The sequence below is a fragment of the Mastigoproctus giganteus genome, chromosome 1 (genome assembly GCF_048544385.1).
Source record: "Mastigoproctus giganteus isolate SK-2022 chromosome 1, ASM4854438v1, whole genome shotgun sequence".
In the NCBI taxonomy this organism is placed as follows: domain Eukaryota; kingdom Metazoa; phylum Arthropoda; class Arachnida; order Uropygi; family Thelyphonidae; genus Mastigoproctus; species Mastigoproctus giganteus.
In genome coordinates this window covers 79,619,136-79,643,864 of record NC_143575.1, presented here as the reverse complement: position 1 = coordinate 79,643,864, position 24,729 = coordinate 79,619,136, and the positions used below count along the sequence as shown (strand labels likewise).

The window sequence follows — 24,729 nt, the reverse complement described above, 5'->3', positions numbered from 1 at the left end:
CCTGCGAGGTGATCTGATTGAGGTGTATAAAGTTTTGAATGGTTTGAGCATGCTCAATGCTGATGGGATTCTCAATGCTGATGGGATTCTTCGTCTTGCTCAGAATAATCGCCTGAGAGGGCATAAATTCAAATTGACAAAAGACGGTTGTAGGATAGATGTGCGGAAGTTTGCCTTTAGCCAGTGGGTGGTTGATTGCTGGAATTTTTTTGGTTTTTTTTTAGGAGCATTAGCAACTAAGGCCATATTGCTCGGGGGATATGCGGTGGTCATTCCCTGACCTTTCCCTATCCTCCGTATTTGATGGTGACGGGCTCGAACCCTGGTCTAATCAAGAAGCGTGTGCTACGCACTGCTGCTCCTTCCCACCTGGCTACCGAGGCGCCATATGTGATTGCTGGAACAAGCTTCCATTTGTCGCAGAGGTGAAACATTAACTTTGGGGGCCCCTATACTAACACTGTTTGGGGGCCTGCTCAATTAACCCAAATTTGGATTAGTTGTGGCGACTCATTTGCCATTTTGTCAAAAAAACTGTTTTTTTACCCTTTTTTAAATAGGAAAAATAGGCAACAGAAATTGAAGAACTTTTTTTTTTTTTGATGCACTTGGATATACAAACTTTTATATACAGTTATAATGAAAAAAGGTTTTGTATACATAACAAATATCAAACATAAATAAAAAATAAAATGTATTAAATATTACTTTTAGTAACAAACAAAAAAACGAAACAACAAATTCTCAGGTCAAGAATAAAGACTAAGAAAAAAAACAAAAATAAAAATAATACTAATTCTTAAAAATAAAATAAATAAAATATTCTAGGAGTTATATAATGTAAGTATTTTTAATATATTAAAGACATTTAAAGAATAACTCTTCTGAATTTTTGCACTGCAAATTCTTTTATTTGATCATCGCATTGTAATTCTTTGGTTAAATCACAGTTTATGGAAATAATTGATAAATAATTTAATCTTTCATTTGTCATTGTTGTCCTATATTTGTTTTCTGTATAGGACATCCTGGAGAAGGATCACTCCGCTTCACAGCTGGTGATTGGCAAAGCCAAAAAAAATTTTAAGATTGTACAGCAATTCGGAAAAACATCGACAAGTTTCTTTTCATAAATTAGCTTGAATATATAACCGCATGAGTCTGGCTTATTCTGTAAGTAGGATTTTAACTGAATGCATTCATTGACTAAATGTTCGTCTGTGTCATCCAAATAATAATCAACAGCATTACGTGCACTTTCCAAGTCAATATTTTCGATATTAATGTCTTGCAAATCCATTAAAAATTTGAATCGTTTGCTAAATTCAAAGACATGGCCTCTTCTGTATAAATCCATAATCAACTTATCTAATGCAACGTTTAGCATATCCCGTTTAAATTTTTCTGCTCCATTTAGCGAAAAGTTGTCTGTAGATTTATCCGAAATTTTTGAATACGTCTCTTTTTTAAATTGCTATTCTTTTTCCACACTAGTACTTAATTTTTTGGCTGTCTTCTCGTATTCATTTAGTTTCTGATCTGATTGTTCTCGTATGTTGCTCACGAACGCTTCTAATGACGTAATTAATTTCTCGCCTTCACATATGTCTAAGCCTGGGGTCTGCACTTTTTTGTTAACTAAATTGAATCTCTCTAAAATTTCTTCCCAAAGAACAGTTAAAATCGCAGTTTCAAGTTTCGCCAAATTATTATATAAATTCCGTGCCTCTCTTTGAAAATCAAGTTTCTCATCCATATTGTCACTAAACGTTTTTAATATGTTCATGATATCATCGTAACTATTTTTTAAAGCTCTAACAGCATTATAGTGACAAGACCATCTAGTCTGGCTTAAACTTTTTATCGAAAATTTTGGTTTTGTTTCACGATTTAGAAGCTCCCACCTATGGGTAGTTGCAGAAAAGAAAATATATATTTGTTGCACTACTCCAAAAAAGTTCACAATTTGAGTCGCAACTTTAACCACTTCCCCACCGACTAGATTTAGGGAATGTGCAGCACACGGCACATAATCAGCACATTTATTTTTTTGTTTGAGATGTGCTTGCACACCATTGTATTGCCGGATATATTTGCAGCGTTGTCAAAAGACTGTCCTCTACAATTATCCAGTGGCAGTCCATTTTTTTCTAGAAATTCTTGTAAGGAACTGAATAAAGATAAGACACTGTGACTACTAATTTTGATGAAAGATACACATCTTTCATACAATTTTCCCTCAAAACAATATCATACTATAATAGCTAGTTGGTCATTGTGGGACAAATCTGGTGTCGAGTCCATCACAATTGAGTAGTACTTTGCATCGTCGCTATTTATTTCAGCTATAATTCTTTTTATTGCTTGTTTTCCCATAATCTCTATTATTTGTTCATAAACTGTTTTTGATAAGTACAAAGTGAAAGGCTTTGGTCGTAGGTCTCGTTGTTGGATATGTTTGCACATGAATGGATCAAACTCTACTAGTAATTCCAGAGCCCCCATAAAATTACCATTGTGCGGAGAGCCAAATATTTCCTCATGACCTCTGAATGCTAAGCCCCTTACACTTAAATATTTCACCACTGCAATAACACGTTTTAGGACATTGTGGTAATATTCCATATCTTTTCTTAGTTGCTCCTGCAACTGCTTATCAATAACAGACTTATTTTCTTTACGTGTTAACCATACTAACAATGATTTCTTGTAATCATTATTCTCTTATGTTCATTAGAATTTTCGTGACTTTCTAAACAAGGTCCTATATGTTTCCAGTCAGAGAATCCGGTTGTGTATTGAGAAGGGACTTTAGAGAAAAGTTTGCAGACTAGACAAAAGACACTTTCCATACTGGTAGAATAGCACAACCAAGATCTTTCCAGTAATTGACCATTTTTAATTTTTTTCGTAAAGTACTTATTTGAAAATGATGTTTTGTTCTTTGTAATTCCTTATTGAAACTGGATATATGTTTTTGAATCTTTATTTTGGAAATAAGTCATTTCATGTGAGAGACAGTGATTAATAAAATTATCATTTAACTGTGTAGGCCACAAACCAACGTCAACACATTTAGCAAGCAACTCTGCATTTTGTTATGTTGTTGTTATTATTTGGTTTTTAAGAGCATTAGCAACTAAGGCCATATTTCTCCGGGATATGCGGTGGTCATTCCTTGACCTTTCCGCATCCTCTGTATTTGGTGGTGACGGGCTCGAACCCCGGTCTAATCAAGAAGCGTGTGCTACGCTTCTTGACATTTTACATAAAATTTACTCCACAATGATTACTCAATCAACGGCGCCTCCGTAGTCAGGTGGGCAGGAGCAGCAGTGCATAGCACTGTTACTGTTGTTTGGTTTTTAGGAGCATTAGCAACTAAGGCCATATTGCTCCGGGATATGCGATGGTCATTTCCTGACCTTTCCGCATCCTCCATATTTGGTGGTCATGGGCTCGAACCCCGGTCTAATCAAGAAGCGGGTGCTACGCACTAGCACACACTTCTTGATTAGACCGGGGTTCGAGCCCATGACCACCAAATATGGAGGATGCGGAAAGGTCAGGGAATGACCACCGCATATCCCGGAGCAATATGGCCTTAGTTGCTAATGCTCCTAAAAACCAAACAACAACTCAATCATTCTCTTACCTTACCAATTTTTTTTTTTCTTTCTTTCTCTTACATCAATAATATTTACTTCAGCTCTTATTCTCCTTTAGAATACCTGTTTGCTCTCTCATATTATTTGAATTACTTGTTTACCACTTTGCTACTATTCTCAATTCTCACACTTAAACTATACATTACTAAATCTAGCGTTCTTCAAACTTTAACATTACTTCTAGCAAAACAATTATTTTTATTTTAAATTTGTAGAATTTTACATCTTACATTGTCATTGTCAAGTAAGCAAGCTTATGGCTTATGCCGCTTACTAGTGCCTACCGCTTACTTCAAATAAACGGTGTCCAGTTATTTTTATTATAGCTCATTTCGAGGAAATGCAAAAAACGATTGAATTTACGTGCTGACAAAAGATTTCCGGAGAGTGATTTAACTTATATTTATTTAGTATTTAGTAAACTTTGCCAATACTTACCGGTGAAGAAACGAAGCAACTGAACAGTACACTTCACCGAACGAATGACCATTTAATATTCAATTATATTGTACTATACATAACTTCAAATGTCAAATGGTGAGAGTTACAGTAAGCTAACACGCTTTAGAGGGGCTAGACTTGCACTCCCATTCCGACGTTGCCACATTATTTGCATAATTGACAAATGATAAAGTATATTTTGATTTTACCGACTACCGACAGAGGCGATAGAAGACAGAGCCATATTTACTATTTACTGTCCTTTAAAACATTGATATTTGATATTTTATTCAAATCCAATAGCGTTGCAAACCAACGATTTAAACTTTTATCTAGGTATGAAAAAATTTTGTATAATTTATTTTTACTTAAATTTTTAATTTAAATTGTTTTTTTTTTTTTTTTTTTTGACCGCGAAGGGGCCCTTTGATTGAACGGGGCCCTGGGCTGCAGCCCATAAAGACCATGCCTAAATCTGCCCCTGATCTGTCATTGTAGAAGTTGATAGCTTAAATAGATTCAAGGCAGGACTTGACAAACATTTGGCATGAGGGGATGGGTGAAATAAGGGTTTTTTTTTTTTTTTTTTGGTTGATGCTGCATACGCTTGCTTTTTTTTGCATCATGTGCCCTTGCTAATGCTAATGCTAACATGCATTCAAACTGATGTTCCTTCTTCAAGGAACATCAGTTTGGAATTCACAAGCCTTGATATTTTCTGATGTGGTGCTTGTGGCACTCTTCCTTTGGTGTGTGTGTGTACATGCATGTAATTGCATATCTCCTTGGGCATATATTTGCACTGTTAAGGGTGAGTGTCACTTCGTTTTCCTTTATTTTATAAATTATTTTAATTTGATTGTTGGGGTACTTCTTTATACACATAGCAGAATCACACCTTGCTTAGATTAATCCTAATCATTGCATTAATTTGCTACATTTGTTTCATGGTATAATTAGTGTTTCCCTGTTCATGGTATAATTAGTGTTTCTTCAGTTTCAGTATCATTTGTCTTTCTGTATTACTGTTCATGGCTGCTGATTTAAATCCTTTGTTTTCCCTTAATGTTTGTTGTTCTTTTCTTGTGTTAAATTTTCTTATGTATTCTCTCAGTCTCTTTCTAATGGCTTTGCATAACTGAGTATACTCAATTTTCTCCTTGTCAGTGTTTTTCTTGCTCTTCATTTGTCGTCTTCAGTTCATCATGACAAGTGTTTCTTGACTCATTTTTTCTTATCTGGATTTCTTTTTACCTATAGGTTTCTTAGGCTTTATCACTTTCAGAAAGTTGTAATATTCCTCATCGATACCTTGGTCATGAGCAGTCTGCAGAACCTCAAACTTGTTCTTAAGTTCCAGTACATGCTGCTTTTTCTCCTCTTCTATTATCTCAAAGACCTTTGCATTATTTACTCGAGTCAGTTTTTTCCTTTCCTTTCCTACATTTATATCAAGTCTGCATCTTACCATTCTGTGATCACTTCCAACATTTACCTTATTCAGGACAGTAACATCATTCACAATATATCTTCTGTTAGTGAGGATGAAGTCGATTTCATTAGTTGTTAATCCATTTGGACTCTTCCATGTCCACTTTCTGTTCACCCTTTGCTTGAAAAAAGTGTTCATTACTGACAGTCCTTGAGATTCTGCAAATTCCACAAGTCTTTTGCCCCTTTCATTTCTTTCACCAATTCCAAAATTTCCTATAGTTCCCCTTTCTGCGCTGTTTTGTCTTTTTCCAACCTTAGCATTGAAGTCCCCCATAATAATAGTGTAGTGGGTTTTCTGCTCATCTAGAAGACTCTCAATTTTGGTGTACATTTCTTCAACCTCTTCATCATCATGGTTTGATGTTGGTGCATAAATCATTATAACCTTTAGCTTGTACCTCTTAGAAATCTTGAGTATTAGTCTTGACACCCTTAGTGATGTACTTTTGAATTCCAAGATGTTGTTTTTTAAATCTTTATAGACCAGAAACCCAACTCCACCTTCACTCCTTTCACTGTTTCCATTGGTGTACAGCAGATTTCCACTTGATAAACTTATAAGTGATTGATTTCTTCTTTGTGTTTCAGCCGAACCGATGATATTCCAATTCACATTTTCTAATTCCTTTTCCAGCTCTAATATCCTGTCTTCACCGATGAGTGATCTTACGTTGTAACAGGCCAAGTTCAGTTTCCGTGCATGGCAGCCTGGTCGTACCCAGAGATTCTTAGCACCCTCTGCTTCCACTCTGATCCTTTTGCTGCCATAAGAGGGGGAGTGAAAGCCGCTGGAGACTCAGGGCCATTTATTTCGTCTTACTGTCATGTGCTGGAGGGTTTGGTCTTTTCATCTTTACGCTGACCAGGCATCTTGAATTAGTTTATATTAAATCTTATCTAGAAGTGTTATGGCAACAAAATGATGGAATTAAGCCTGGAAATTAAGCTAAAAATTATACAAGAGGCTGATAGAATCGAAAGAAGATAAATGGACATTGCAGAGGAATACAACATCCCTTTAACTACTTTATCTACAATACTGAAAATCGAAAATGACTTGAAGAAGTGCGTGACACTGGAGCAGTGATGAAAAACAGGAAATAAATTCATGGTGCAAAACATGAGGAGTTTGAAACAAAACGTTTTGAGTGGTACCAACAAATGCGTGCATCTAATTTTCCAAGAAATATCAGGTCCGATTTTGCAAGAAAAGGCAAATTATCTTGCCAGCAACATGGAATTAGCGACTTCAAATGCAGAAGTGGCTGGTTCCAAAGATTTAAAGACAGGAATAACTTGGATTTGCAAAATGTTTGCAGTGAGTCTGGATTATTCGACAAAGGGCTACAGACTGGTGGTGTTCTGTATGGTCTGTTCTTGAAAAATATGAGGCAAAGGATATTTTTAATCTTGACGAGCCAGGCTTACTTTATAATTTGTTGCCAAACAAAACAATTTCTGTTCAAAGAGAGTTATGTTATTTGGTTTTTAGGAGCATTAACAACTAAGGCCATATTGCTCCGGGGATATGCGGTGGTCATTCCCTGACCTTCCGCATCCTCCGTATTTGGTGGTCAAGGGCTCGAACCCCGGTCTAATCAAGAAGCGTGTGCTACGCACTGCTGCTCCTGCCCACCTGTCTATGGAGGCGCCTCGAGGAGAGTCTTGTCATGGTGGAAAATTTAGTAAACAAAGACTCACTGTTCTCTTATTGCAACATATATATATATGCTGAAATTCAGATGGCAGTACAAAACTATGCTCACTTGTGATTGGTAAATTTTCCAAGCCAAGATGTTTTAAACCAGTTAACCAAGTTCCCTGTGATTATGAGGCCAATAGAAGTTCTTGGCTTACGGTTAAAAATTTTTCAGTCTTGGTTATCAAAAGTGGACAGAAGAATGGCTTCAGAAAAAAGGAACATTTTGATGATTCTAGATCATTATACAGCACAGTCTGCCAAGACACTTAAGTTGACAAATATACGGCTGTTGTTTTTACCCCCCCAATACCACCAGTTTAATGCAACCACTGGATCGAAGCAATATTTATAACCTCAAGAGAGCCAGGCTGATAAAGTACTTGATCCACAACATAGAAGGAGAGAACAATTTTCAGACAAATTGGAATATCTTGGATGCTATCTGTAATCTTGTTATTGCTTGAGACAGTATTGCATCAAGTGTAATAATCATCTGCTTCAGAAAGAGTGATTTTGGAGAGAATATCATCGAAAAACATAGTCCAGCAGACAAATGTGATAGCAACATTGAAGAATGGAAGAATCTGAAGGAGCATATGGATTTTGTTGGTGAATTTGAAGAGTTTGTAAAGGTGGATGATGAAGTTGCTACCACTGCAATTCCAGCACCAGAAGAGCTGCTGAGCACCAATCAAAACAATGTGTTTTTGTTACTAGCGACAGCGAAAGTGAAGAAGCACACACACTGCCATCAAAAAAAGATGCCCAAAATGCATTGAACATGACAGAGAATGTTTTGGCCTGCAGTAACATTGATAAAACATTGATAAAGAAACAACTATTGCATTTGATAATGTCTGTGCTGTAGTTAAAAATGCATATAGGACAAAAACTGTGCAAACAACATTAGATTCTTTCTTTAAATTAGATTAATTTATTAAAAAGTTAATGGTTTGTATGTCTCATTTTATGGTGAAGATTGTAATTCTTTTTTACTGTGATACTAAAATATTATGTATATCAAAATATATACTGTACAATATTTTCATTTCTGTTAATTGCTTTTTTCTTAGTTTATCTTACAAATAAAATAAAATCTTTAAAAAACATGTTATTCCTATTACTGCATTGTTAGACAAGACTTTTGTTTTTATTTTATTTTAATTAATTTAAATTAATTTATTTTTGATATTATTATTATTCTTAGATATACAGTATGTACCAAAAAAAAAAAAAATTGCTAAAATTGACACTTTTGGGAGACCTCATTATTACAAAATGTTAAAATTTAGGTCTCTTGAACTTTGTATGAATGAGATTCGACTGTATAACCAATGAATCAATACAAAAGAAAACAAAGGAATTCAAATACTACAATGTCACAGAGGGGAAGTTTGTGAAAGAAATGAAAAAAAAAAAAAAAATTGGAAACAAAATCAACAAAGATTTAACATCAAATTCAAGTATGCATCAAAACCTAGTTATTATGAATTTGAAGTACTGGTTAAGTCATCAAATGCAGTCATTTATACAGATATCGAAAATATGCCACTCAAACACAGGGGATTATAGAATTTGAATGAGTACAATAGATAAGATGAGAAAAAATGGAGGATATAAAAAAGGCAATTTAATACATCATTACACTTGGATTTTTTTCTGTGCTCTAATAACAAACATTTTACTTTCATTTTGAATACACATGTGTGCAGTACTTCCTCAATATCAGTCACCAAAATACCATTGTGGTAGTTGATAAACAGCTATTCTAAGTGAAGACCTAAGAATGAATTGCAATCAGGGGCCCAATGAAATACGATTTCACCCACAGTGGTAGAAAATGAACCTTTAAAACGTAATAAAAATAGTCCAACAAAAATAAAAATGAGTTGGGTGCTAATGGTATAACATAAATAGCACTTATGAATGGAACTTCAGTGCAATTTATAGGCATCGGAAAACACATTAAAGTTCAATTTAAAGCTTTTAACTCATTTACAGACAAGAAATATATTTTAGTTATTATAAGAGAATATTTGCTATACTTTTGATTCATTTATAACAATGCTGTTAACTAATATCACAAATATTCCAAAGAAAGTAATTTAAAGCTTGCTTTCACTTACTTTTCCAAGTTGGCAAAGTGACATTTATGACACACTCTTTTGTTTATAACACAAAGATATTTAATTAATATTGGAATTAAAAATGGTGCCAATTAAAAATTTTAATAACACAAATAATTTAATCTACTTTAAAAAAAGTGCATACCTCCAGGATTACTCTATGCATGGAAAGTTTTATATTTCTAAATTTTATAATATTCAGGCTATGGTGGTCACACACACATGTTCATTTCTTATTATGGATTTAAGACCACAGAATTTTAACCTATGCATTTTGTGCACCATTACTTTATTTTTTTATTATCTTATCATTTAAATTTTTTTATTTGAAGATTTTATAACTATATTTTATTAGAGGTTTTTTGCCGATTTTTGTCTTTATTTTAGTAAGTAATATGATGAAGTGGTTGCACTGCTATATTGTGGTTAATAATGAAAAAAAATTAAAGATTAAATATAAAAATAAAATTAATTAAAATATGCTGTCTTAGACTAGTTAAGACTATATTTCACTTTATATGACCAAAGCATATTAATCAGTAATGTTTAAATCTTTTGAAATAAATATAATGAAAACTTTTTTTTTGCTCGGCATTTAATAATGCTATTTTCCTTCTCCTATTTATCTGGACATCCTGACCACCAAGAGGAGTTGTGCATGTGATCAAGGGAAGGGATCAATATAGGTTGTGGAACATAATACTCTTTTTAAAAGTAATTTTTGCAAGGTAACAGTGCTTTAAATTGTAGTTATCTCTTAATGGAAATAATCCAAAAAGGCAATGACTTGTTTATTCACAATTAGGAATTTTTTTAAACAAATTCTCTCTCTCTCTCTCTCTCTCTCTCTCTCTCTCTCTCTCTCTCTCTCTCTCTCCTGATGAATTATAACACACAGATAGATCAACATTTGAAATTTTCTCAGCTGCAGTACTCTAAATACCCAAAACCCTTTTTGAAGTTTCCTGCTAATTGCAAGTAAATGCAGGTTTTTTTTATGTAACTTCTTTAATATTGTGCAATGGGTTATAGTTGTTGCAAATATGTATGAGTAATGCAAAAATCAGTAAATCAGACAGCTAATATACAAGCAAAAATTCTGATGATTAAAGTTAGCAGCTGTTGTTGTTTGTTATTTGGTTTTTAGGAGCATTAGCAACTAAGGCCATATTGCTCCGGGGATGTGCAGTGGTCATTCCCTGACCTTTCTGTATCCTCTGTATTTGGTGGTCATGGGCTGAAACCCCAGTCTAATCAAGAAGTGTGTGCTACGTACTGCTGCTTCTGCCCACGGAGGCGCCAAAGCTAGCAGCAATTAAACCTAACCACCAATAATAACAGTTCAGGTATGTGTAATCATTAAATCCTCTGAATTATTATTTGTTTTTTTAAAAGTATTTAATCACTTCAAAGGGAGATTAAAAGGTGTTTTTATGTGGCACAAAAATGATTACTCTCACTTTGTGAAAAATTATAACTCTGAGCTATCCACAAACATTTTGGAAGAAAGCTTGTGCACAAGTGCAGCTTCACTTACTCAAATATAAGTAATTGTAAATATTTAATAAGGTAGGCATTAGTAAATTGTTTCACGCATGTTTGTCTTTTAAAATAAGTGGCATATGTTAAGCCATAATACAATGACACTTAAAGGTTACCTACATGTGTGTGTGTGTGTGTGTGTGTGTGTAATGCAAAGTTTCTCAGTGAGAGAGAGAGAGTGTATTAATTTGCGTAGTTGCTAGAATTAGTGTCAAAATAAAATATAAAAATTTTCTCCAGAGTCTGATCAAACATCAAAATAAAAATTGTAAATGTCAGTTACTATAGCTCAGTATGAAACTTACTTGAAACTCAATATTACTAACATGTCATTTTGTAATGAAGAGGGGTCAGTTATCACATAACCAGTTCATCCTAGTTATGTGACAAGTTAAGATAAATCATAAATTCAAAATTATAGACCAATCAGCTTGTTATCCCATGTCTACAAGTTGTTCACAAGGGTCATTACTAACAGATTAGAAAGAATACTTGATGAGAATCAACCAAAAGAGCAAGCTGGCTTTAGGACAGGATTCTCAACTATGGATCACCTTCACATAATATCACAGCTAATGGAGAAAGCAAATGAATATAAAACACCATTATGCCTGGCATTTGTGCATTATGAAAAGGCATTTGACCCCATACAGCATAAGGCAATGTTTCAGGTACTGGCAAGACAAGGCATAGATACCCCATATATTATGATTTTGAAGAAAATATATGAGAACACTACTTCCTTTATTAGACTAGACAAAGACAGTAGCAAATTTAAAATTGAGAAAGGAGTTTAACATGGAGGCACAATATCTCCGAAGTTGTTTACTGCTGCCCTTGAGGAAGCTTTCAGAAGATTAGACTGGTCACAGAAAGGGGTCAATATAAATGTGAGTGCTAAACCATTTACGATTTTCAGATGGCATTGTGATCATAAGCCATGATCCCAAAGAATTAGAGGGAAATCTTAATCAGTTATGCACAGTTAGTAAGGAATTCGGACTAAAGATGAATATGGTTAAAACAAAAGTAATGATGAACAAGTATGCCACAGAAAGGGATATAATCATTGAAGGAGAAGTAATTGAAAAGGTGGAGCCATATACTTATCTGGGATGTCATTAACTGTAATAATGATAAATAGCTAGAAGACAACAGAAGAAAAAATTTTGGATGGATAACATTCAGGAAATATAGACACATACTGAGGAGCAATATCCCAATTTGTCTGAAATGTAAAATAATGAACAAAGATATGCTCCCCACTATGGCTTATGGAAGTGAAACTTGGGTACTCACCAAAAGAATGGAAGAGAAGCTGAGAACTACACAGCAAAGAATAGAATGAATTATATTAGGAATCAGGCTGTTAGATAAGAAGAAGAAACTCATGGATTAGGCAGCAAACTCAAGTAAAAGACATTCTTATCAAAACTAAAGAACTGAAATGGTCTTGGGCAGGATACATAGCTGGAAGACATGATGACAGATGGAGTACGAAAATAACAGAATTTAGTTCCCAAGAGGAAGTAAAAGAAAACCTGAAAGATAAACAGGAGAGACTGCTTCTACAGGGATGGGATACACTTAAATAGAAAGGGTGCAAGAATGTTTGCTGATGCTATCGAGGCAGTGTTAGGTGGGTCGGAAAACTGCAAGATTGGGAGGATACAAGGACTAATAGATTAACAGTAGCCATTGGCAGAGGTGAAAGTGGTGATTCTTGCACTGCTTCTATTGGAATGAGCCGCAGCCTGGAAAATAAAATGCACGATATTTCAGAGACTGCTGTGAATCATTGGGGTACAAATAAACATATAGGTTGTGATAGGGTAGCTAAGAAAAAGAACAGGTGCATGTATACTTGCGTGTACACCAATGCTAGGAGTAAATTAAATAAATTTGATGAATTTGAGGTATTGCTCAAAACATCAAAGGCAGATATTGTGGGGATTTCAGAGACGTGGTGTCACACAGATATAAGGAATGCAGAACTGGAATTTGGGAGTACAATGTCTACAGAAAGGATAGACTGGATAGGAAGGGAGGAGGGGTTATGCTATTAGTTAAGAAATACATAAAATTCAAGGAAGTGAATCCAGTCAACATTGCTGGACAGTGCAGTGTCGAGTCAGTTTGGTGTGACATAAGCATTGGGAGATCAAAATTGAGAGTAGGAGTGTTCTATAGGCCTAATGACTCTGATGAGTATAATAAGAAACTGTACGGGGAAATAGAGTGGGCCAGTAAATCCGAGAGTCTTATAATGGGGGATTTTAATTTCCCAGATACTGACTGGAATTTGGGGGCTGGTCACTCACACACTAGCAAGGCTTTTGTGGATTTATTGGATGATTGTTTTCTACATCAGCATGTTCAGGAGGCAACTAGAGGGAGTAATACTCTTGATTTGATTATCAGTAGTGAATCTTCATGAATTAAGAATCTGCAGGTAAATGAATCACTAGGTGGCAGTGATCACAGTGTGCTGAAGTAGGATTTACTCAAAGAGGTAACTACCATTAGGGGTAAAGGGAAGGGTTATTGCTGTTCGTAAAGGCGACTACGATGGACTGAGACAGTATTTAAATTCTATACAGTGGGACCAACTGATGATGTTACCAACAGCAAATTCAAAATGGGAAGCATTCAAAGAACTTATCTTGGAAGCTACTAGGCTTTACATACCAACTAAGAAATATTGTTCAAGGTTTAGGCCTAAGTGGATATGAGATGAACTAATGAGACATATGGCAGAGAAGAAAAATGCATGGGATACATACAAATTAACACATGACACAGAAGCCCATGATAGATACAAGTTGATCTGTAACCAAGTTACAAAGGAGGTTAGGCAGGCGAAGGCAGATTACGAGAAATCTTTGGCAAGGGATGCAAAGAAAAACAGCAAAGAGTTCTTTACTTATGTAAACTCTAGAAGGAACGGGATGAATCAGATTGGTCTACTTGATACCAATGGGTCAACTGTTGATGATCCTGCTCAGGTAGCTAACAAACTGAATGAATATTTTGCATCGACATTCACACATAAGGAGTTATTCAGCGAGGGTAATGCCACAGGTGTATTCAACTCTGGCAGTAAGCTAGATAATCTTGTAATAACTGAGAGTAAAGTGGAGGAGAAATTGTTGAAGATAAATACAAGAAAGGCACCCGGGGTGGATGGGATCTATCCAGTTATATTAAAGGAAGCAGCAAAGGAAGTAAGCAAACCCTTAGCCATAATTATGAGAGCTTCCTTGGACTCAGGGGAAGTACCCATGGACTGGAGATGTGCAAATGTGACCCCAATTCACAAAGAAGATCAAAGGGCAACACAAGTAATTATAGACCTGTTAGTTTAACTTCTGTTCCTGGAAAATTAATGGAGGCACTGGTTAAAGAAGCACTGCAGGATCATCTAGACAAGACTTCAGTTATAGCTCAGACACAGCATGGTTTTGTTAAGGGGAAGTCTTGCCTGACCAATTTGATTGGATACTATGATGCAGTCACAAAAGAACTGGATGCAGGGAATAATTTTGATATTATATACTTGGATCTTAGAAAGGCTTTTGATACTGTTGCACATGGAAGACTGCTGCACAAATTGGAGCAGTGTGGCATTGGAGGCAAATTGCTGCTATGGATAAAGGGGTGGTTGAGGGGGAGAAGACAGAGAGTGGTAATCAATGGACACTGCTCATCGTGGACTAATGTTATTAGTGGAGTCCCTCAGGGTTCAGTATTGGGTCCATTATTGTTTTCTGTATTTATAAATGATATTGATGATGGTATATCAAGCTTAATGTCTAAGTTTGCAGACGATACGAAGGTTGACAGGGTTGTCAAGGACATTACTGACACTATGCTACTGCAACAGGATCTGGAAAGGTTGAGCAGATGGGCTGAGAGGGGGCAAATGAAGTTTAACATTGACAAATGTAAAGTACTACATATGGGAAACAGCAACCCCAGAGCAACGTATCAACTCTGTGGTACTACACTGACAGTGGTAGAGAATGAAAGGGACCTTGGGGTGGTTGTGCAAGCAGATATGAAGTTTTCTGAGCAGTGCAGATGGGCTGCAAGAGTAGCTCATGGTGTATTGTCGATGATATATAGGAATTTTTCTAGCAGGGATAAGGAGGTGATTATTCCCTTGTATAAGGCAATGGTCAGACCGCACCTAGAGTACTGTATACAGGTCTGGAGGCCTCATTTCAAGAAGGATGTAGAGATGCTGGAACGAGTACAGAGAAAGGCAACAAGATTAGTGAATGGAACAAAGGGGTGCTCTTATGAAGAAAGGCTTACGTTTTGCAAATTACAGTGTCTGGAGACTAGGCACCGGCGAGGTGTTCTGATAGAGGTGTATAAAGCCTTGAATGGTTTGAGCATGCTCAATGCTGATGGGATTCTTCCTCTTGCTCAGAATAATCACCTGAGAGGGCATAAATTCAAATTGAGGAAAGACAGATGTAGGATAGACGTGAAAAAATTTGCCTTTAGCCAGCGGGTGGTTGGTTGTTGGAATAGACTTCCATCCCTTGTCGTGGAAGTTAATAGCCTAAATAAGTTTAAGGCTCAGCTGGACAGGTGTTTCGAATGAACAGAGGGGTGAAGCGGAAGTGGTTATTTTTTATTTATTTATTTATTTGTTTTTTTTTTTTTTTGTTTTTTTTGGCTGATGCTGCATAAGCTTGCTTTCTTGCATCAAATGCCTCTACTAATGCTAATGCTAATAACAACGGAGACCAACAAAGGAAATTTATGAGTTTTGGGTAGTAAATTTTATTGAGTAGTAAATGGATGGCCATTTCACAAAACAGAAGGAACTGGAAAGTTGCTAGAGAAGTCTTCATCCTGCAGTGGATTGAAAATGGCTGATGATGATAGTTCTTCCTGCTTTCTTTGTTTCTAAATTTTTTTTTTATGAGTAAGAATAAATATTCCCAAAATGTTTTTAGGCTATTCCAAAATAACAAAAAGGATATGTTTGCCCCAAAATGCATCATAAAATAACAGAACTGTTAACAATACAAAATATTAAAGATATGAAATAAAAATCACTTACCATAAGTGCTGTATCACATGCTCCAAATGAAAATAAAAGTTCTCCAATCTTTAAATGAGTTGCTGCTTCAACATATTTGGCACCAGCTAAATATATATATAGCATTAAATTATAATAGGTTTAATGTATTTAAATTCATAAAATTGAATATGAAGGCAATGTCATTGTAAATAGGAGGGAGGATGCAAAAGAAGTATGACTGGTAGAAGACCCATCAATTAATTAAACTAGAATTCTGAAGTTTCTACAGATTTAATGTGACGGCATTGGGGTATAGAAATGAATTAGAAGGGCTCATTTTTAATTATTATAAAATAGTGACTATTTGTTAGTAACTATTATAAAAAGCTATAAATGGAACATTTTTTCAAATTTCATCCAGATAGGAAGCATTTCCAAAATATTCAGAGGATAAAAAAAAAAGTTATTATAGTGGTGGGATCTGAAATAATATAAATGACAATGCCAGCACCACTGACTACATCAGATAATTACTTACCCAATTCTGTGAAGCAAAAATATGGGCACCTGCAGCCCTCACCCCCGATTAAACTAACCTTTGTAGCAGAGTTCTGGCAAGTTAGCTGCCTGGAATGGCCATCTATCAGAGTGCTATTTAAGAGGGGGGCCTCCACTAGCAGTGATGCCAATCAGAAAACACGCCTCCCCTCTTACCCTGAACAACATTCAGTTTTAGCACTTTATTGCCACCACTAGTCAGTTTGCCTATGTTGCCTATGAAAAACTAAAGTTTTTTAGTAACATTTAGTTAATGTATGCAGTGCATTATATTTCAGGTGCATTAGCAAATAGCAATTATTCATTATTTATAACAAAATAAATCAATTCATTGACATGAAAATTTGTTACAAAGATTACTAAAATATAAGTATGTATTGAAATTTTGAAATGGATCAGAGCTCCTGTTCTAAATGTATAGCAATATTTCTGTAGGGGGAAACTGGGGAGAGAATGCTATAAAATCGGAATTTAACTTAGAACCAGCTTGCAGAATATATGTTGCAAATAAACAGCTTTTATTATAATTAGCATTTAAGTTTATATCACTTTTTTTCCTTATTGGAGTTTAGGCATACCATATGCAGCAGAAGTGATTATGTAACTTCTCAATTTGTTCTTGAACTCTGACATGTTGTGAGCTAGTTACTGATTTTGTTTTGTGCAGTTCTTATATTTATTGGTGTTGTTATTCCATAAAAGAAACTGTATCTACACTCCTACCAATCTGACTGTTTTACAGAAGATCATTAACCCTTTTCTAATTTCTGATTTTAATATTTTCTTTATTTATTTTAAATGGTTTGTATGAATTTACAGAAGCATTATGACAGTTTCATTTTTATTGATGACTTTCTCAAAGAAATAATATTACTTGATTTTAATATTTTCTTTCTGTCCACATCTGCCTTTTTATGTACACATTTCAACTCTACATCAATAAACAATGCTGAACAGCTGCATTCTTGTTTCTTTGGTTATTTTTATCAATTAGTTATTGTTATCAGTTTAGCTGAGTCCTGAAGTGATCACAATATGTGATATTCACTATACTTTCATTTATATATATAGATTTCTATGGTTGGGGCATGCAGCAGGGGAGGCTATGATTGATCCTAAAAGCTATCCAGGGACAACAAAGCATGTTAAACATGTGATATCGACTGAACTTTTTATTGTTAAATAACGTATAAACATACAATAACATACTTCCATTACAAGTTAGAATTTACACTTGAAGAATAATAGAATTTTTGTGTATGTTTCAGGCAAATTCTATTATTCTTCTTAAAATTAATTATTTTTCTTTTCTGCGATTAACTGAAGTGTGATGAAGTGAAGCGTAAATATAGTTATCTCCTTATCAATTAATTACTAAGATTATAATTTTACAGAACACTTAACAAAACTTTACACTTTTACATTCTTGGAACTTTATATAATATCACATAGGCAACTCTTAAAGAAAAAACTATGATAGTAGTATAAATGGCATTATTTCATCTGTATCTCATATTGTGCTCATCCTTTACAATGAGTTACCATGTATTGCACTACCTCTTGGCGCCTCCATAGCAGGTGGGAAGGAGCAGCAGTGCGTAGCACATGCTTCTTGATTAGACCGGGGTTCAAGCCCGTCACCACCAAATACGGAGTATGCGGAAAGGTCAAGGAATGACCACCGCATATCCCGGAGCAACATGGCCTTAGTTGCTAATGCTCCTAAAAACCAAATAACAACAAATAACAACAGCACTACCTCAAATAAGCAACGCTTATTTGAGTTTTTTAAAGAAAAAACTACGATAGCAGTGTAAAGGGCATCATTTCATCTGTATCTCATATTGTGCTCATCCTTCACAACGAGTTACCACATATCGCAATACTTGAAACGGTGCCCACCAGAATAAGTAACAATAGTCTTCTCTAGTAGTGAAGCGTTACTTATTCGAGGTAATGCAATACACGGTAACTCATTGTGAAGAATAAGCACAATATGAGATACAGATGAAATGATGCCCTTTAAACTACTATCGTAGTTTTTTCTTTAAGAGTTGTCTATGGTGTATCTACACCAATATTATATAGATAATCTTAAACTCTTAAAATATTATGCCTAGTAGCATTTAGTTTCATTTTAATTCTTGGAACTTAGTCATTCAGTTTAATTAAAACCATATAATATTTATTTCTCTTCTCCTGTATATTCTTTTTTTTTGGTGCTTTTTACCCTCTATTATATGTATCTCTTCACAAGTGACACCTCATTCATGAGTCTTGCACAACAATACAGGTGAAGCACACATGGACTGTCTAGAGATAACAATATGAACCAAATATAAAATTTCATCAAAATCCATTTCCCAGTGGACAGATTTTCATAAAATTTTATATTTGGACTTATATATCCTTGTATCCACAACCTCAGATTAACTAAACAAACTGCAGCATGGAAAAAAAAAAAAAAAAAAACTTCAAATTTCATATCCCAATCTGAATCAGTATTAGAATGGCAAAATAATGCAAGAAAGCAGACTCGGACTTTATTCTACATCTAGCAAAAAGTAAATAAAAAAAAAAATTCCCAAAACACTCATACTTTCCTCATTAACAAAAAAGTGACTATCCAATTTACCAACTTTCCACTTCAGCCACCCAAACAGCTAATGGAGATGTCCTGAAGGGATCAGTAAAATGACTGATGGAGATATATTCTCACTGATAGCAGAAACAAGACCTAGAGGGCACAGATACAAATTTTTAGGGCCTAACAGAAAGCTGCATTTTGTGAAGTTTTCCTTTGGGAGGGTATTGTAGATCACTGGAATTAATTCAATCCGGCTATCATATCTAGTTGCCAAGCATCTGTCATCCACCCTTCTAACCCTTCTGAGCTATTCTTCATACAAGCATTAATTATCATCCTCACAATCTGTCATCCTTTGAACCTTCTATAAAAGTGCAGTCGTTTGTAGGTATGGCCTCAAGACCTTAAATGATATTCCAAATGCAATACTGCTAGCATCTTATACAGAAGAACAATATTGTTGTTCTATATTGTTGTTCAATATCATAAATCCCTACTTATAAAAATCTCATAAAACACAGAACACATGTGCCTTCCTAGCCATCTATTAACATTGCATGGTATATTTTGTATATCTAATTATATCATAAATTATAAGTCTTTTCTATCCTGAAATACTTTTAACTGTTCTCCCCCTAGCAAGTAACTGGATTTTGTTCCCAGGTGCAAAGCCCTTGCGCGCCTGACCACTAGGCTATGGCAGCCTTCACCTATGGCGAAGGCTGCCGTAGCCTAGTGGTCAGGCGCACGGGTGCATAAGTACACGTGCCTTGAGTGACCGGGGTTCTAGCCCGTGACTGCTGAATACGGTGCTTTTTCTTGTATTCTGAGTATCTTGTAAAAACTCCTCTGACCGTTTGGTCGTCCCGGAGTATAAACAGAAAATTTATTTTATTTATTTATTTATAATACATGAATCATTAGTTGCTATTTTTAAGATCATATTTGCAAGTAACCTAAGTAATTTTAAAGAAGCACAGCCTGGTTCTGGTTGATACTCAACTGTCCTACTTTCACATTACCAAAACTTTAGCAGCTTTCCCCTCTTCAAAACCATTATGGAAGAAAATTAGAAACAGAAGGCCCCAGAACTGATTTCTGAGGAATTCTAGCCCTTTCTTGCATCATATGCCTCTGCTAATGCTAATTATACCAGATCAAACAACAGAAATACTGAACAGAATACTGAATAAACACATTTAACGCATTCTTACCTCCTAATGAAAGATGATCCTTCACAATGTCCTTAGTGTCATTTCCAACTCACAGTAAAGTAACTTATTTCACAGCTGCCAATCAGCTTTCAAATCATATGCACGTGAATCATTAACCCTTAGACTTATTCTGGGAGACCAATCAGAAGTAAATGACCTCTTTACGTTCCCTAAGTTAATAAATATTACCAACTGCACCTAATATCCGTAATAACATAACTGGTAATAGAAAAACTTGAACAGACAAAATATAGCTAAACCAGTTTTTGTACCATAAAACTGCAAACAACAACTGGTCAGGCAAGACTTCTCCCTTCACAAACCCATGCTGTGATAAATTAGGGATATAATTAGTATTAATATATTAGTAGTAGCAAATGATGCAAGTAGCATGCTTACAAGCATCAGCCAAAAAGCACACAAAACCCATTTCATCTGTTCATCCCTTCTAATAATCTGTCCAATCCTTTATATTCAAAATATCCACTAGCACAACACCACATGGAAGTTTGTTCCTACACTTAATTATGCTCTGGCTCTAAGTTCAACAAAAGACCATGCCTTAATGTTTAGTATTATGCTTCAGTCTTCAGTGGGAGCAAAAATGACCCTGATGATCAAAAATTGAACACAGTAAAGCATACCAATTTTAATGATTTTGATTACTGCAGTGAAATATCCCCTGCAATCCTATAGCATTGTAACATAAATAGTATTTTAGGTATTGTCAGAAGTGGCTGAGAGAATAAACTTGTTTATTTGTCTTGTAAATTCCCTCCCCAGCTGTGCTATTTCAGGGTACAATTACCCTTTTATCTAGTGATGTTATACTATGTACTGTGGGTAATAAAGGAATTTGTGTATATATACATAACCAGGGCCGCATTTACCATAAGGCACATTAGGAACAAGCTGGGGCCTCACTTTAAAACCTAACTCCTCACTAACAACTATATAAAAAACAGTCTAGTTATAGTTGCAAAATAAAATACTTATTTTTAAATATTAAATTTATAATATAAAAACTAGAGTCCCTGAAAAATTTGTGAGGTCTCCTGCCTCCATTTGAAATACTGTTTTATCACATGGCCGTAACTGATCAAAGTTAACCATCGTTCGTACGCATGCGTAACTACTGAGAGTTTAGTTACCATTAGTATTTGGTTACGATTTGTATAGCAGTATATGAGTACAAAGTAGCTGTCGGAGTAGGTAAGAATATATTTTTCAATAAATTTATTATTGTTATTTTAACAAAACTAAGATAATTTTTTGTACAGAAAAATACTATTCTTTCTCTTTTTATATATTTTAGCTTTTAATGTAATTTTAAATTATTTTAAATTTTAATTGGTTTCTTGATCTTTTCGTGTAATTTTTATAGTGAGTACTAAATTCTTGAGTTTTTAGATCTATACTTATTTCTTTATAATTGTATGTAACAGTAATATAGTATGTAAAAGTAATTATATGTAACATATAAAGAAATAAATATAGATCTAAAACTCAAGAATTTAGTACTCATTATAAAAATTATTTTTAATATTTTGGATTTAATAAATATTTATTTTGCTTTTAATAGCATAACACACATAACGATGCCAAGAAAGTGTGAATCCGGAGCTATTAAAAGAAAACGACTCAGAGAAAGGCAAAACAGCTAAATAGTCAAAAGGGGGCAATTTTGTCTTTCTTCCGTCCTGAAAATGAAGAATTTCATAGAACTGAAGATGTACCTCATATTACTCGAAATGAAAGTGAAACATTGTTATCAGGAGACGAAAAGGAAAATGAAGAACATCAAAATAATGTGCACAATATAGAAGACGTAAATGAAACAAATCAACACAATTTTGAAGAAAATTTTCAATTAGAGTCTGTACTTACCAGAAAGCAAGTTATCTCTTATCCTATTGATATAGCCATGTGGTTGTTGTTGTTGTTGGCATAGAGCTTAATGACACAATGGCTACTGAGGTCAAATTGTGTCTGTTGCTGTTTTTTTACAGGCAACATATAGTTGCCTGTAAATGATGTTATAGATGCCTGTATAGATGTTAAATTATATGCTCCTGTACAGGTCAATATATTTTAGGAACATCAAAAGTTCTTCTACGTTTACTTAATTTCCTATGAAGTGCGATAAGTCATGAGAGATGTTCAATGTGGAGAGAGATTTGAAAGTGTTAGAGCAGATGGCTGAATGTAAGGGACAATCAACCAAAAAATGACGGACCGTAAATTGTGTCTGACAGGATGAACACCGAGGTGCGTTTTCTCCCAATAGCAGGTAGAGATATGTATGATGAGTGTGTCCAATTCGTGCCAATACTACTTCCTCTCTTCTGTTTCGTCAGAAGTTAGAGAGCCACAGCTTTGGATCTTGTTTTATCTGGTAAAGTTTATTGTTGGTGTTACTTTTCCAGATCTGTGACCAGTTGTCGTAGCATGCTTTGTGAATGATAGGCTTATAGTCACTGTAAGGAGCCTGAGGGTGTTGTGAGAGAGAGAGAGGGTTGAAGATGTTTAACAGCAAAGTCAGCACTTTCATTTCCTGGAATACCAGAATGACCAGGTATCCAGCAAAAACTGATTGACTGATTAGACACGTTGCAGGAAATTAACTGGGAATGAATGTATTTCAAGACTGGATGGGAAGATGAGAAATTCTTTCTTATGGCAGACACAGCACTGAGTGAGTCTGTATAAATTATGGCAGGTGAAATGGATAGCTCAATAATTTTACCAAGTGCTAATTTGATAGCATATAATTCAGCAGTGAAGATGCTGCAGGGTAATGGTAGTGAGGCTGTAGCAGTAAATGAAGGAAAGACTGCAGCAGCAGCACCTATCGTACTCGCAGTTTTTGATCCATCAGTATAGATTTTACAGGCACGAAAGTTCAGAGTAGCGTGAGATGAGTGCAACTGCCTGATATTGCAAGGTGGTATGACATTTTTCCCCCACTGAAAAAAATGTACATCATAAGATGCAGAAACATATGTCCAGGGTGGAACAGGAGCAGTTGTGTCCTGAAAGATATCGCTTAAATCAATATTCCAATTCTGAACAAGCTCTTTAATTCTGAGTGAAGCAGGTCTATTTTCACTTGGTTTGCTCCCATAGAACAAATCCTACCAAGTATTATAAAGATACTCCCAACTGGGGTGAGAGGATATACTCTGGATTTTAGTAGCGTATTGGAGCAACAATGTTTTTCTATGAATATGTAATGGAGGATCATGTGCTTCGATATAAAGACTTTGGATTGGAAAAGTCCTGAAGGCGCCCAACGCAGTCCTCAGAGCACTGTGCTGAATGATATTTAGGTGTTGTAAAGTAGTGCTTCTAGCAGAGTCATATACACCGCCATTATAACACGGTTCGCTTTATGCTGATTTGCTATAACGCTGTTCTTATATTATAACCCGTATCTGACTATAACACTGTCACAGATCACTATAACGCTCTTTTACAGATTGCATTTTTGGCATATTTAATGAAATCGTTTCATTTGATGGAGTCGATAGTTTGAAAATGAATAGCAAAACAGCATTAAAACGTTTCCCACGGTGACTTGAGAAATTTTCCCACACTCAGTGAAATTTTCTCGAACGCTAATTTAATTGCAGTACAGTGACTCGTTACGTAGTTCCGAGATCAACATTTTAAAAAATGATCAAGTATGTTGCTTGTAATATTTGCATTCTTTGCATTTATCCGAAGTCTAGTCATCACTCAGTACAGTATTAGACATCGTGCATAATGGACAGTTTACTTGAACGTTGTATTTTAATTAATGCAACCAATGCAGTTACATTTTCGAAGAGTTAATAATGGCTGATAAGAATGAAAAAGCAACGTCTGAGCACAGTATGAAGACTATAAATGTAAGAAAAAGACTGAATTTGAAAATTAAATTAGAAGTTTTGAAGCAAATCGATTCCAGTCAACGATAAGCGGATGTGTGCCATAATTTAGGACTTGCAAGTTTAACTGTAAGAACAATTATAAAAAAAAAAAGAACTAATTTTAGCAGTGGGAAAGATAGCTGTTCCACTGCAAGCAACTAGGGCTAGGCCGGCTATTAGGGTTGAAATGGAAAGACTTTAACTAATATTATTGAAGATAATATCCAATGCAGAATTCAGTTAAGTTAAATATTATAAAAAAAAAAAAAAGAGAGAGAGTTTGTTTGTTATTTGGTTTTTAGGAGCATTAGCAACTAAGGCCATATTGCTCCGGGATATGCGGTGGTCATTCCCTGACCTTTCCGCATTCTCCGTATTTGGTGGTGACGGGCTCGAACCCCGGTCTAATCAAGAAGCGTGTGCTATGCACTGCTGCTCCTTCCCACCT

General features: G+C 35.1%; 1 protein-coding gene across 1 annotated transcript in view; it reads right to left on the bottom strand.

Moving 5' to 3' along the window:
- The window catches only part of LOC150090919 (tetratricopeptide repeat protein 29-like), a 99,251-nt gene that overhangs the window by 51,522 nt on the left and 23,000 nt on the right, over positions 1–24,729 (bottom strand). The window contains exon 3 of the mRNA XM_090380666.1: positions 16,051–16,136. Coding sequence (XP_090236792.1) covers positions 16,051–16,136 — 86 coding nt within the window. The remainder of the gene's footprint in view (positions 1–16,050; positions 16,137–24,729) is intronic.